We start from the raw sequence: 15,915 nt of genomic DNA, 5'->3' as shown, positions 1-15,915 counted from the left end.
GAGGGAAAATGTGGTGTCTACATCCTGGTTATACCTGGTGGACTAAGGCCTGCTGTACAAATAAGATAAGGAACCTCTTCAATGTATGTAGTCTAATACTGCAGTTTGATTGGCTGCATATATATAAATTAAATTAATATAAACCCCCCCCCCCTAATGTGTAGAGGATCGATTTGTGAGATTATGAGATTATTGCAGAAATACAGTCCACTTATCATTATACAAATTGCTATCGAAGTATATAAATTAACGTAAATATAAATTCATATAAATCAAATAAATATAAATCTCACAGGTCGGTTCCCACCATATCACTTCCTCAAACAGGTCATTTACATTAATTAGGAGCAGTGGTGTTGGTGCCAGGACCAAGCTGGATGGACCCCACTTATATATTACACCAGCCCAAAACCTAGTTTTTTAAGTGACTATTTCCTATGGTGGGCTTGTGTGAGCAGGAAGGGGCGAGACAGGTAAGGATGTGTGGGGGCAGTGAGACAGGAGAAGGAGCAGAGCGACTGTGGGTAGTAGAAGAGAAGACAGGTACAGGTTTGTGTGCTCAGGGAGGGAGGAGATGGGAGTATGGGTGTATGTGTGTGACAGGAAAGAAAGATATGGTAATTTGTACTTATGCTGATCGGTTTTCTCTGATAATTGTTACTTACACAAAGTTCCAGTTTAGTTACAACAACAAGGTTACACACCACTTCAGTACCTGTTCATCCAATCTGTGTTACGTGATATCAATGTTGGAAGGTTACATTTTATGTTAGTTTTATTCACATGATTGTGGTTATGTGTGGTTGCACTACACAATACGCTATTGTGATTTTTGTGAGTATTGAAGTAAGGGTGAAGAGGTAGAACAGCTTGTTGACAGAGCCTGGGTGCACGGGGGAATTGTGTAAAGCCCCGGTTTATGTCTGGGAGAGGCTGCGGGATCCATGTGAGAGCAGTAGCATTCCCCGATGCAATTCATTTGACTATATCGTGGCGCAATCGACAAAGGCGCGTCTGGGATCATCCCGTACGTAGGTTCGAACCCTTATCACGGCCCTTGTGGATTTATTCTTTTGTTCAGGTGTGGTTGCTCTTCTTCATCCATTACCTGTAACTCTATCACTTTATTTCTAACTCCTTCTGCATATCTGTATATATCTTTAATTCTTCTTATCACTATTTGGCTGGGATTGTTTTTCCCGAGGAGGGGGAGGGGGGGGGGAATAGTTCTCCCTGTTGCTCCATTTCCATTACTGATAAGGAAAGGTGTATATTGCTCTTTCTACTCATGTTGCCTTCTTTGGTTGGGTGCCTTATCAAGTTGGTCAGCACCCCTTTGTCCCACTCTTGTACTCTCCTCTCTCTAATATCCGTGTTTTGTGCACTGTTTTATGACATTGTTCTGGCTGTCAAACTTGCATATCTTCCCTGATTTTCTTTGCTGTCTTCCAATCCTTCACCGATATATCCTGCTTAGTATATACTTCATATTACTTCTGTTTATCTCTCAAATTTCTTCATTCTGCTCGGGTTAAGTATATAACTGTTCAGAAACATAATTTTCACTGTTCTGTTCTTTAAGTCTGAAATGAACCTACCGTACAGAAATGTTCCATTTCAGTTTTTGCCTCTGGCCAGATTTTGTGTAGATTTTTATTAAATAATTCCGATCTTCGTCTTTTCTCTCTTGATATGTGTTTTAATATGACTCATGGTCGATTGCTGATTATCACAGATCTTTCCCTCTCAAACTTCACAACTTATTTGGCTGATAGTGCATTTATCACTGAGTTAATCATCTGCTTTCCTTCTAAGCCTTTTGCTTCTTCACAAAATTTTATATATATGTTCATTTCACACTTTTATTGTTTCATTCACTCCAACATTGACTTCCTCCTTTTATTGTTATCTTGCCTTCGTCTTCCACTGTTTTCGTTTTGTCCCGTATCCAATTCACGATGACTTTCCTTTAGAGATTATATTTCTTCAATTTTCCTACATGTTTCAAGGTGGCTATGTGGAGTTTATAGCTCATTTTAATTTATAATTTAAGTGTTCAGTTACCTTATTTCTCCGTTGTATCCTCTCCTGTATTTCCTAAAATTGCCATACATGATAATATACTAGTTACTGCTGCTCTCCCATCTCCTCCTCCTCCCTTTCCTTTCTCTCCTCCTTCATATATTAAAGCACTTTTTAATGCTTTCTATTAGTTCACTTATACTTTCTTTAAGTTCCTCACTGATATTGATATAAGTTCCACACCGTCAGCTTCTCATTCTTATGGTCCTCTAATGACATTAATATATTCATAATGGTTTATTTATTCAGGGAATGTTCCCTTTCCTGAGAGCGCATCTCTCCCATTCCTCACGGTCAATGGCTTTCCCGTCCTCTCTTTCCAGTTTACTGGAATGGAATATCTGGGCTGTTGTGTTTGGGATTATAAGTCAGGGACACTTGTTATTTGTGAGAGATATCTAGGAACAGTGAGTCTGGGATGGAGCATCTGGAACGGTGAGTCTGGGATGGAGTGACTAGAGCAGTGAGTCTGGGATAGTGTCTGGAACAGTAATTCTGGGATGGAGTATCTGGAACAGTGAGTATGGGATGGAGTATCTGGAACAGTAAGTCTAGGATACAGGTTTTTTTTATTATTATTATTTTGTACCACAGACGTGGCCATACATTTACAATGCTAACCAGCATATATACATTTTCTTCTGTCCTCCATGGACGGGGTTAGAGAAGTGTTAAACATATAGTTCAAGGGTTTATTGAACACTCAACCACAGAAGGTGATTCGGTGCTTTTAAAATGCTAAGCTAACCTACATACGTAAATACATATATACACAGATTTACGTATGGCCTACATAAAGCGTTAGATGTGTCTTTTACATAGTGTCATTAATGTACATTCACAAAGGTGAAATGTAATTCTGATCAGCTTCCATATATACTTTATACCCATACATATACATACACACACACACATATACATACATATATACACACACACATGCATTCACATACATTTGTCTCATTTACTCTGACAGGGTGAGATAGCTGATAAAGAAACTAGTGTGCAATTAAGCACTTAATCACTGAAGGTGATGAAGGTGATTTTACAAGCTCAGGTTATATAGTTACATCATATATATACATTGTATGATTGATATATTACATGGTCAATCTTGGATACAAGTTCAATATATCATCAAGTGTTCCAGTACTCATATAGTAACTACAGAGTTCAGCATACCTTAGCCCAGGAGGGCGAAAGTCAGCCAGTATGGGACATTCTACAATATAATGTTCAAGAGAGTGCATGTTTTCTCTTTCACAAAGTTGACACATTGTGTACTCGACATTTGGGTTTTGAGAAAGCTGCCAGATACGTCTATATCCCAGGCGTATTCTGGCCACTATAACATCACATTGCCGGGTTCTTGTTCTATTAGTCCCATATGTGAATGTCTCCTCACGATATCTATCATAATATTTAATGCTACAACTTTCAGGTCTTTGAGAATTTGTTAGGTCGGTGAGATTTTCATTAGATATTTGTTTAAGTCTGTTTTCTTTAGATATTTTTAGATATATTTTAGATATTTTAGATATATTATTTGTTTAAGTCTGTTTTCATTAGATATTTGTTTAAGTCTGCAGTGTCTGAAACGGTGACTCTAGAATTCCCTGCAAACAGTAATATTTTTAAAACGATTTGAATACATTTTAATAATGTAGTTTTGAGAATTTTCAAAGTGAGCGTCTTCAAAAATGGTAATGCTGATTATTTAATTATTGCTCTGTTACAGATATACAGAGTAACAGGCAGACAGACATACAGACATACAAGCAAATAGACTGAGAGAGAGAGAGAGTGGGAGAGAGAAAAAGAGAGAGTGAGAGAGTCTGGAACAGTGAGTCTGGGATGGGGTGTTTGGAAAGGTGAGTCTGGGATGTGGTGTCTGGAACGGTGCAACCCGCTCTCGCACAAGACAGTACATATATGACTTATTGCTTGTAGTCACTATTTGGCTGATTAATAAGTACATATGTGGTATATGCCAAGTTATATTTTTTTTAAGGTACAAGCTCTTCCTATAGGTTCACTAAACACCAGTTTTGATATTAGGAATTTATTTTTAAATTTTATTAAACAATGGAGATTTTATACAATATTTGACAATATCCTGAGTTATTTTACAATTTATTTAAATATTTTGGTTTTGTTTTAAAATTTTTATAAAACTGTAATATCAATATAGGTATAGGTTAAGTAATAATTGTAATTAAGAGGCAATAAGATGCTTATCTTAACATACTAAGAAGGTTAGGTTAGGTCGGTGTTTTCTATTAAGCTTTTCAAGGTAAACTAAAATATTCACAATAAATTAGTATGTCTCATATGCACTTATTAATAAGCCAGTATTGACTATAAGCAAGTGCGAGAACGGGTTGCATGGCGAGTCTGGGATGAGGTGTCTGGAACGGTGAGTCTGGGATGGGGTGTCTGGAACGGTGAGTCTGGGATGAGGTATCTGGAACGGTGAGTCTGGGATGTGGTGTCTTTAACGGTGAGTCTGGGATGTGGTGTCTTTAACGGTGAGTCTGGGATATGGTGTCTTTAACGGTGAGTCTGGGATGTGGTGTCTGGAACGGTGAATCTGGGATGTGGTGTCTGGAACGGTGAGTCTGTGATGTGGTGTCTGGAACGGTGAGTCTGGGATGGGGTGTCTGGAACGGTGAGTCTGGGATGGGGTGTCTGGAACGGTGAGGCTCCGATGGGATGTCTGGGAAGGGACGTGTGGGACGGCAGGGATGATTGGTCTTGGGTTCCTTGCTTGAAACAGCGGCCATTATTACTGTCCACATACAGCTTTGGACACAGAGTGAGAGAGAGAGACTCACATGCTCCTGGTAGACGATGTAAGCCACGAAGACCAGATCCACAATAATGACCAGAACAGCGTCCACCAGCCACGGCAGCAGAAGCAGCTTCACGTCCTGCAACACAAGAGTTACACATCAGCATTGTGCCACTAGCACCATGAATAATACTGAAATACATTTGCGTTTATCTTTGCAATACAACCGTAAGTGTGCCAGCAGACGAGTGCCACCCTCCCACCAGTGCCACCCTGAACAGTGCCACCCTTCCACCAATGCCATCCTCCCATTAGTCCCACCCTCCCACTAGTACCACCTCTCCAGTAGTGTCACTCTCCACCAGTGCCACCCTCCCACTAGTGCCACCCACCACCAGTGTCACCCTCCACCAGTGCCACCCTCCCACCAGTACCACCCTGAACAGTGCCACTCTTCCACCAGGGCCACCCTCCCAGTGCCACCCACCAGTGCCACCCTCCCACTAGTGCCACCCTACCCCAGTGCCAACCTCCCACCTGTGCCAACCTCCACCTGTGTCACCCTCCCACCAGTGCCATCCTCCCACCAGTGCCACCCTCTACCAGTGCCACCCTCCACTAGTGCCATCCTCCCACCAGTGCCACCCTCCACTAGTGCCACCCTCCACCAGTGCCACCCTGCACCAGTGCCACCCTCCACCAGTAACACCCTGCCACTAGTGCCACACCCCCACCAGTGCCATCCTCCCACCAGTGCCGCCCTCCCACCAGTGCCACCATCCCACCAGTGCCACCATCCCACCAGTGCCACCCTCCCACCAGTGCCATCCTCCCACTAGTGCCACCAACCCACCAGTGCCGCCCTCCCACCAGTGCCACCCTCCACCAGTGCCACCCTCCACCAGTGCCACCCTGCACCAGTATCACCCTGAACAGTGCCACTCTTCCACCAGTGCCACCCTTCCCCAGTGCCAACCTCCACCAGTGCCACCCTCCACCAGTGCCACCCTCCACCAGTGCCACCCTTCACCAGTGCCACCCTCCACCAGTGCCACCCTCCACCAGTGCCACCCTCCTACCAATGCCACCCTCAAACCAGTACCACCCTCCTATCAATGCCACCCTCCCACTAGTGCCACCCTCCTACCAATGCCACCCTCCTACCAGTGCCACCCTCCATCAGTGCCACCCTTCCACCAGTGCCACCTTCCCACCAGTGCCACCCTCCCACCAGTGCCATCCGCCCACCAGTGCCACCCTCCCACCAGTGCCAAACTCCCACCAGTGCCACCCTCCCACCAGTGTAACCCTCCACCAGTGCCACCCTCCCACCAGTGCCACCTTCCCACCAGTGCCATCCTCCCACCACTGCCACCCTCCCACCAGTGCTACCCTCCAACAGTGCCACCCTCCCATCAGAGCCACCCTCCCATCAGTGCCACCCTCTACCAGTGCCACCCACCAGTGCCACCCTACACTAGTGCCACCCTCCACCAGTGCCACCCTTCCACCAGTGCCACCCTCCCACCAGTGCCACCCTCCCACCAGTGCCACCCTTCAACAGTGCCACCCTCCCACCAATGGTACCCTCCACCAGTGCCATCCTCTTACCAGTGCCACCCTCCCACCAGTGCCACCCTCCCACCAGTGCCACCCTCCCACCAGTGCCACCCTCCCACCAGTGCCACCCTCCACCAGTGCCACACTCCACCAGTGCCACCCTCCCACCAGTGTACCGTGCCACCCTCCACCAGTGCCACCCTCCACCAGTGCCACCCTCCACCAGTGCCACCCTCCTACCAATGCCACCCTCAAACCAGTACCACCCTCCTATCAATGCCACCCTCCCACTAGTGCCACCCTCCTACCAATGCCACCCTCCTACCAGTGCCACCCTCCCACCAGTGCCACCTTCCCACCAGTGCCAACCTCCCACCACTGCCACCCTCCCACCAGTGCTACCCTCCAACAGTGCCACCCTCCCATCAGAGCCACCCTCCCATCAGTGCCACCCTCTACCAGTGCCACCCACCAGTGCCACCCTACACTAGTGCCACCCTCCACCAGTGCCACCCTTCCACCAGTGCCACCCTCCCACCAGTGCCACCCTCCCACCAGTGCCACCCTCCAACAGTGCCACCCTCCCACCAATGGTACCCTCCACCAGTGCCATCCTCTTACCAGTGCCACCCTCCCACCAGTGCCACCCTCCCACCAGTGCCACCCTCCCACCAGTGCCACCCTGCCACCAGTGCCACCGTCCCACCAGTGCCACCCTCCCACCAGTGCCACCGTCCCACCAGTGCCACCCTCCAACAGTGCCACCCTCCCACCAGTGCCACCCTCCCACCAGTGCCACCGTCCCACCAGTGCCACCGTCCCACTAGTGCCACCCTCCCACCAGTGCCACCCTCCCAATAGTGCCACCGTCCCACCAGTGCCACCGTCCCACTAGTGTCACCGTCCCACCAGTGTCACCGTCCCACGAGTGCCACCCTCCTACCAGTGCCACCGTCCCACTAGTGCCACCGTCCCACCAGTGCCGCCGACCCACCAGTGCCACCCTCCCACCAGTGCCACCGTCCCACCAGTGCCACCCTCCCACCAGTACCACCCTCCCACCAGTGCCACCCTCCCACCAGTGCCACCCTCCCACCAGTGCCACCGTCCCACTAGTGTCACCGTCCCACCAGTGCCACCCTCCCACTAGTGCCACCGTCCCACCAGTGCCACCCTCCCACCAGTGCCACCCTCCCACCAGTGCCACCGTCCCACTAGTGCCACCGTCCCACCAGTGCCACCCTCCCACCAGTGCCACCTGTCACCAGTGCCACCTTCCCACCAGTGCCACCCTCCCACCAGTGCCACCCTTCCACCAGTGCCACCTTCCCACCAGTGCCGTCTTCTCACCAGTGCCACCTTCCCACCAGTGCCTCCCTCCCACCAGTGCCATCGTAACACCAGTGCCATCCTCCCACCAGTGCCACCTTCTCACCAGTGTCATCATCCCAGTGCCATCCTCCCACTAGTGCCACCCTCCCACCAGTGCCATCCTCCCACCAGTGCCACCGTCCCACCAGTGCCCCCCTCCCACCCTCCCACTAGTGCCACCCTCCCACCAGTGCCACCTTCCCACCAGTGCCACCTTCCCACCAGTGCCGTCTTCCCACCAGTGCCACCTTCCCACCAGTGCCTCCCTCCCACCAGTGCCATCGTCCCACCAGTGCCATCCTCCCACCAGTGCCACCTTCCCACCAGTGCCATCATCCCAGTACCATCCTCCCACCAGTGCCACCCTCCACCAGTGCCACCCTCCCACCAGTGCCATCCTCCCACCAGTGCCACCTTCCCACCAGTGCCACCCTCCCACCAGTGCCACCCTCCCACCAGTGCCACCTTCCCACCAGTGCCACCCTCCCAAAAGTGCCACCCTCCAGCAGTGCCACCCACCCACCAGTGCCATCCTCCCACCAGTGCCACCGTCCACTAGTGCCACCCTCCCACCAGTGCCACCCTCCCACCAGTGCCACCCTCCCACCAGTGCCACCCTCCCACCAGTGCCACCCTCCCACCAGTGCCACCCTCCACTAGTGCCATCATCCCAGTGCCATCCTCCCACCAGTTCCACCTTTCACAATTGCTAACCATCAACCAGTGGCACCCCCTACCAGTTCCACCTTCCACCAGTGCCACCGTCGCCTCTTGCAACACAACAGTTACAGCATCCTTTCCATCTCCTGCAACACAACAGTTACAGCATCCCTTCATCTCCTGCAACACAACAGTTACAGCACCCTTCATCTCCTGCAACACAACAGTTACAGCACCCTTCATCTCCTGCAACACAACAGTTACAGCACCCTCCATCTCCTGCAACACAACAGTTACAGCACCCTTCACCACCTGCAACACAACAGTTACAGCACCCTCCATCTCCTGCAACACAACAGTTACAGCACCCTTCACCACCTGCAACACAACAGTTACAGCACCCTTCATCTCCTGCAACACAACAGTTACAGCACCCTCCATCTCCTGCAACACAACAGTTACAGCACCCTTCATCACCTGCAACACAACAGTTACAGCACCCTTCATCTCCTGCAACACAACAGTTACAGCACCCTTCATCACCTGCAACACAACAGTTACAGCACCCTTCACCACCTGCAACACAACAGTTACAGCACCCTTCATCTCCTGCAACACAACAGTTACAGCACCCTCCATCTCCTGCAACACAACAGTTACAGCACCCTTCATCACCTGCAACACAACAGTTACAGCACCCTTCATCTCCTGCAACACAACAGTTACAGCACCCTCCATCTCCTGCAACACAACAGTTACAGCACCCTTCATCTCCTGCAACACAACAGTTACAGCACCCTCCATCTCCTGCAACACAACAGTTACAGCACCCTCCATCTCCTGCAACACAACAGTTACAGCACCCTTCATCTCCTGCAACACAACAGTTACAGCACCCTTCACCACCTGCAACACAACAGTTACAGCACCCTTCATCTCCTGCAACACAACAGTTACAGCACCCTTCATCACCTGCAACACAACAGTTACAGCACCCTTCACCACCTGCAACACAACAGTTACAGCACCCTTCATCACCTGCAACACAACAGTTACAGCACCCTTCATCACCTGCAACACAACAGTTACAGCACCCTTCACCACCTGCAACACAACAGTTACAGCACCCTTCATCACCTGCAACACAACAGTTACAGCACCCTTCATCTCCTGCAACACAACAGTTACAGCACCCTTCATCACCTGCAACACAACAGTTACAGCACCCTTCATCACCTGCAACACAACAGTTACAGCACCCTTCATCACCTGCAACACAACAGTTACAGCACCCTTCACCACCTGCAACACAACAGTTACAGCACCCTTCATCTCCTGCAACACAACAGTTACAGCACCCTTCATCACCTGCAACACAACAGTTACAGCACCCTTCACCACCTGCAACACAACAGTTACAGCACCCTTCATCACCTGCAACACAACAGTTACAGCACCCTTCATCTCCTGCAACACAACAGTTACAGCACCCTTCATCACCTGCAACACAACAGTTACAGCACCCTTCACCACCTGCAACACAACAGTTACAGCACCCTTCATCTCCTGCAACACAACAGTTACAGCACCCTTCATCACCTGCAACACAACAGTTACAGCACCCTTCATCACCTGCAACACAACAGTTACAGCACCCTTCATCACCTGCAACACAACAGTTACAGCACCCTTCATCTCCTGCAACACAACAGTTACAGCACCCTTAATCTCCTGCAACACAACAGTTACAGCACCCTTCATCTCCTGCAACACAACAGTTACAGCACCCTTCATCTCCTGCAACACAACAGTTACAGCACCCTCCATCTCCTGCAACACAACAGTTACAGCACCCTTCATCTCCTGCAACACAACAGTTACAGCACCCTTCATCACCTGCAACACAACAGTTACAGCACCCTTCATCACCTGCAACACAACAGTTACAGCACCCTTCATCTCCTGCAACACAACAGTTACAGCACCCTTCATCTCCTGCAACACAACAGTTACAGCACCCTTCATCTCCTGCAACACAACAGTTACAGCACCCTTAATCACCTGCAACACAACAGTTACAGCACCCTTCACCACCTGCAACACAACAGTTACAGCACCCTTCATCTCCTGCAACACAACAGTTACAGCACCCTTCACCACCTGCAACACAACAGTTACAGCACCCTTCATCACCTGCAACACAACAGTTACAGCACCCTTCATCTCCTGCAACACAACAGTTACAGCACCCTTCATCTCCTGCAACACAACAGTTACAGCACCCTCCATCTCCTGCAACACAACAGTTACAGCACCCTTCATCTCCTGCAACACAACAGTTACAGCACCCTTCACCACCTGCAACACAACAGTTACAGCACCCTTCATCTCCTGCAACACAACAGTTACAGCACCCTTCATCTCCTGCAACACAACAGTTACAGCACCCTTCACCACCTGCAACACAACAGTTACAGCACCCTTCATCACCTGCAACACAACAGTTACAGCACCCTTCATCTCCTGCAACACAACAGTTACAGCACCCTTCATCACCTGCAACACAACAGTTACAGCACCCTTCATCACCTGCAACACAACAGTTACAGCACCCTTCATCTCCTGCAACACAACAGTTACAGCACCCTTCATCACCTGCAACACAACAGTTACAGCACCCTTCATCTCCTGCAACACAACAGTTACAGCACCCTTCATCTCCTGCAACACAACAGTTACAGCACCCTTCACCACCTGCAACACAACAGTTACAGCACCCTTCATCTCCTGCAACACAACAGTTACAGCACCCTTCACCACCTGCAACACAACAGTTACATCACCCTTCATCTCCTGCAACACAACAGTTACAGCACCCTCCATCTCCTGCAACACAACAGTTACAGCACCCTTCATCTCCTGCAACACAACAGTTACAGCACCCTTCACCACCTGCAACACAACAGTTACAGCACCCTTCACCACCTGCAACACAACAGTTACAGCACCCTTCATCTCCTGCAACACAACAGTTACAGCACCCTTCATCTCCTGCAACACAACAGTTACAGCACCCTTCACCACCTGCAATACTACAGTTACTGGACCATTCTCTTTCATCACAACCTAAGTAATTGCCCGCATACCATGTCTTACGACTGGATTTGCATATAACTATTTGGGGTAAAATTGCTTTGTGTTTGTGTACGGAGTTGATGTCAATATGTTGTGTGAGTGTGGAGGTAAACACACAGCTGTGTCCTGAGGCCTGACATGTTATCAACATTGTTTGTAAAATTTTGAGATTTATATGAAGGTAAAATATACGTTCAAAGACATGCATTTATCAAACCAACAAATGTAGTTTCTGGGGCACTAATTATTCTATGCATTGCACAGGATATGCAAAAAATATGCACTAATTATTCTATGCATTGCACAGGATATGCAAAAAATATGCACTAATTATTCTATGCATTGCACAGGATATGCAAAAAATATGCACTAATTATTCTAATGATATAAATATTGTTTATTTATATCAATAAGGCAAAGTACTCTTTTTTTTTTTTGAAGCAGGTCTGGGAATGATTTTTATTTGCGTAGGAATACCTGATCGTGTAACCTTCATAGACACACACGTCTCCCAAAACATAGTTATAATTATTACTTATAAATTTACTATAAATTGTCTGTACATTTATATATTTAGATTCATTTATTGCTACATTTACATTTTTATGTGATATCATGTACTCTTTTAAAAGTGATATTTAAATGTACTTCATAACTGGTAAGGTAGGGTATATAATGATGATGTTAGGTGGTAATAGTCCATGCTGTTATTCACTCGTGTTCAGCGTTAGGTCGTATGTATGAACAGTATATAAAGTTCCTGGAGACATTAGATTCCTCTAGTTTTCCATTGCATGTTAATCATAACTTGATCTTTGACGGTGTTCTATTTATAGCTAAAAGACCTCTAGTCTCAGGAGTAAACACACTGATATTGTAATTCTTTAGTTCTTGATTGTCAGGATGTGTGAGTTATATTCCAATAATATATCTATATATTCATCTTAAGTTAGGTTTTCTCTTCATATTAAGAATTTTACTGGTCCGCTTAAAAAGTCTGGCAAGCTGACCCAGACTGGTCCTTGTGGGGGACGCTTAATGAAACTACAAAATATTTTGGCTAAATATAAATAGGCTAAATATTTTGGCCTGACGGTGATTTTTCTTAAAAATTATACCTTTATGTAACAAGACAGTGGACAAACACTTTACCTTCTGCAACATATCAGTAGCAATACCATGTCATGTATTGATCTTCAGTAGCAACAAAAGGCAACAGTTTAAGAATACAATACCTGCAAAACAACTCAATCAATTGCGTTTAGCTCATGCAACATGCCAGTGGTCAAAATATTCACCTCCATAAAGACGACAATAGCTTCTCCCTTCACTAACCCTAACACGACAGTTGCTGTATATCAGCCGTTCTCTTTCTTGTCCAAGTCATTTCCCCCTTTTGCCAGAAAATCAATTCTTATTTTCCCCACCAACTACCCACACTTAAACTTTAGTATTAACCACGATGTCTTCATATATTTACTTTAGATTAGTTAACATTAGACAAAGCATACTCTTCCATAATTATTTTATTGTTGATTAGTGACACTCAAAGAAAAATGTACGAATGATATATGCGACTCGAAAAAAATTAAGAGATAAATTAAAGCCTATGAGAGTTCCGTTTCAAAACACAAGTACCCGACCTGTAATCACTATCATGAACTCTGCCTCTCCACCGTCTCTCTGCCTCAGTGTGACCCCTACATTTGTTCCCCTTGATACCAGCTCTACTGTTTCTGGGGCTGTCGCTAACAGAGAGCATCTAAGATCATACTCAACCAGCAGATTTGTTGTTAATCGTCGATATTACTGACAGAAGGGAAGAGAGGCTTAACTCACAGGTATGAAGAAGCAAATGGAGTGAGCACAAGGAGAGCGTTCTTGCCGTATCCCGAATAAATGGATAACATTTTCATCCAGAACTAACTTTAACTTATGAATTGCAACTCACCCACCGCTGAAGTGTTGTGTTTGAGTTCAAACGTTCTTCCTGGAGCTGTGTGGGGACATTACGTACATTGTACCTGAGCCTAATCTCTCGTTAGACCCATAGTAATTTGGAGGAGATTTATGTGTCGAAAATATTATTGAGATCATATGTGGGACTGTTAAAGTGCTTCACGATCTTTGCCTTGAGCACATAGTTGAGGACATATGCAGCGATCTAAGAATGTCTGAGGAATTGGGTCGTATTTACCTCTTGGATCCATCTCCCCAGAGCTGCCATTTTGTTAAGAGTGTAATCATATTGTCAGCATGAAGGATGACATGAAATCACACTAACATGATATTAATGAGAAAATCAACTGGACTTCTTAGGTGACTCGAACCCGTGACCAGCATACTGCCAGCTGTACCTCTAACACTGTACCACCCTGACCTATGCTGGTTGTATAGGTCAGACGGTTACAGTGGTAGAGGTTGCGGCTGGCAGCACGCTGGTCTCGGGTTCGAGTCACCTAAGAGCTGAAGTTGACCTTCTCAAAAAGAATGATATCTGACACCTCTGTAGTTACACTTTTATTTTATATTTTATTTATATTACGAGTTCTTACATTCCTGGAAAGTTACTAGCATGTATAGCGTTTTGGGCAGGTCATTAATACAAATTTCCTCGTAATACGGCCCTCCAAATCGGCCAGGATACGAACAGAGGCCAAAGTGGTCGTGAAGCGCCGGATGAGTTCCTTACCACTGCACCACAGACAGATATTTAAAGCTTCAAGGTTGTCTGCCAGTTCTGCCAAAAAAGCCTGAATATATGACATGTTCGTTTTGGTGAGAAGTTCGCCTTTATTAAGATAAATGTCGTCAGCGCTTTACTTACAACATCAAACAAAGTAAGGATATTGCCCCTTGACAGCCAGTTAACTTGCGCCTGGAATATTAGAGATGATGTGAAGCATTTGTGTCTTCACACGGATCACGGAAAAGGCGCATGTTCAGGGATAACCATTTCATGATATAGAGTGTGTTGATGATGGTGTGTAAGCGACCACTAAGGGGTGAAGTCACATCATGACAGCAAGAACTGCTCTATGATTTACACAGTGTAACACCACCACTATAGAACGTGTACGTTTGAAAAGTGCAATGAATCATGATCGAGAAACCAACATTGCTGGGACACCATCTGTATACACTCGGATTACATCCTTCCATAGTAAATTTTTCTTTAATATTTTTTTTTTTAACTAGATCCATCACGTCCTCTCCTTTTCTTGTCTTGGTCAAAATATGAAGTCCTTTTTTGGTGTTTTGATCGTCAACAGATGCGTAATAAACGAGGAGCTGAGAGAGATCTGCCCTGTGACTGGACTCATTTTGAATGGCAAAGTAATGATAACTATCTTGGCAATCACTGGATTTTTACGGCATTGAAACGTATCATGTAAACGAGACTGGATAGTTAGGCAGCAGGATTTTAGCTTCAGGTAACTACATTATAGTTGAGGAAACTCTGGGCACAATCAGGGATACTTAACCTAATCAGAGTATCCCCAATTGTATGAGCCAGTACTTATTCTTGCCAGTACGCAGAACTGCTACATATAATGCAGATGTACTTACCTTTCAATGCCTGTGGGGCAGGTGAGGTATATCTTTTTAACCTTCACTTACTAGTCTTGTTGTATCTGTTGCGTTATAGTTGAACAATTCTAACGTTAAAAATCTCTGTAGAATATGTCCTTAAAGTTGTGGATGGAGGTGGCTGCCACAACTTTTCTAAGTGCATTCCTCCATAGAATTCTTGGTGAATCGGATTCTTTTGATATGGTTCGCCTTATGAGTTTCTGTTCTCATATTGGCATCCTTGGTGATATTTAGCGCCCTCTGATTATTCCACACATTTCATGGAGGCTACATAGCCTTCCCGGTTTGGTGCCTTCTTTTGATAATTACTTACTCGTCTTGTTGACCACCCGTACAGGGTACGAGTATTTCCTTAACAATCTTCGGCTTATTTGTGTTTCCAACTTCCACTTGCGTTCCTTTGCCCAACTTTCCTTCATCTTAAAGATGTTGTTCTTGTCCACCTTGTTTGTTGGATGGATTCACTACCATCCAGCCTAAGATTAATTATCTTCAAACATTAGCTTTTAGCTTAACAAAGATGCGACTTGGCTCTTAAGCATCGCATGTGAGTTGCTGAGTCACAGCAACCTCACCCAGTTCTCCCCACCATTCCCTCCCTCCCCCGTCCCCTCGTCCTCCCAAACATTCCTCACTCCCCCATCTCTTTGCCCCCCCCCACCATCCACAACTCCAGCGTCCCCTCGTTCTCACCACCATCCCCCACTCCCCTGTGCCCCCTT

The 15,915-nt window shown here is 46.6% G+C and overlaps 1 protein-coding gene across 1 annotated transcript in view; it reads right to left on the bottom strand.

Annotated features, from left to right (window-relative positions):
- The window catches only part of LOC138356779 (uncharacterized), a 1,086,029-nt gene that overhangs the window by 256,425 nt on the left and 813,689 nt on the right, over positions 1 to 15,915 (bottom strand). Inside the window, exon 4 of the mRNA XM_069313100.1 lies at positions 4,917 to 5,012. Within this exon, the coding sequence (XP_069169201.1) occupies positions 4,917 to 5,012 (96 nt within the window). The remainder of the gene's footprint in view (positions 1 to 4,916; positions 5,013 to 15,915) is intronic.

This window comes from Procambarus clarkii, chromosome 74 (genome assembly GCF_040958095.1).
Source record: "Procambarus clarkii isolate CNS0578487 chromosome 74, FALCON_Pclarkii_2.0, whole genome shotgun sequence".
In the NCBI taxonomy this organism is placed as follows: Eukaryota; Metazoa; Arthropoda; class Malacostraca; order Decapoda; family Cambaridae; genus Procambarus; species Procambarus clarkii.
The sequence above is the reverse complement of the archived record's forward strand: the minus strand, read 5'-3'. Positions and strand labels throughout refer to the sequence as shown.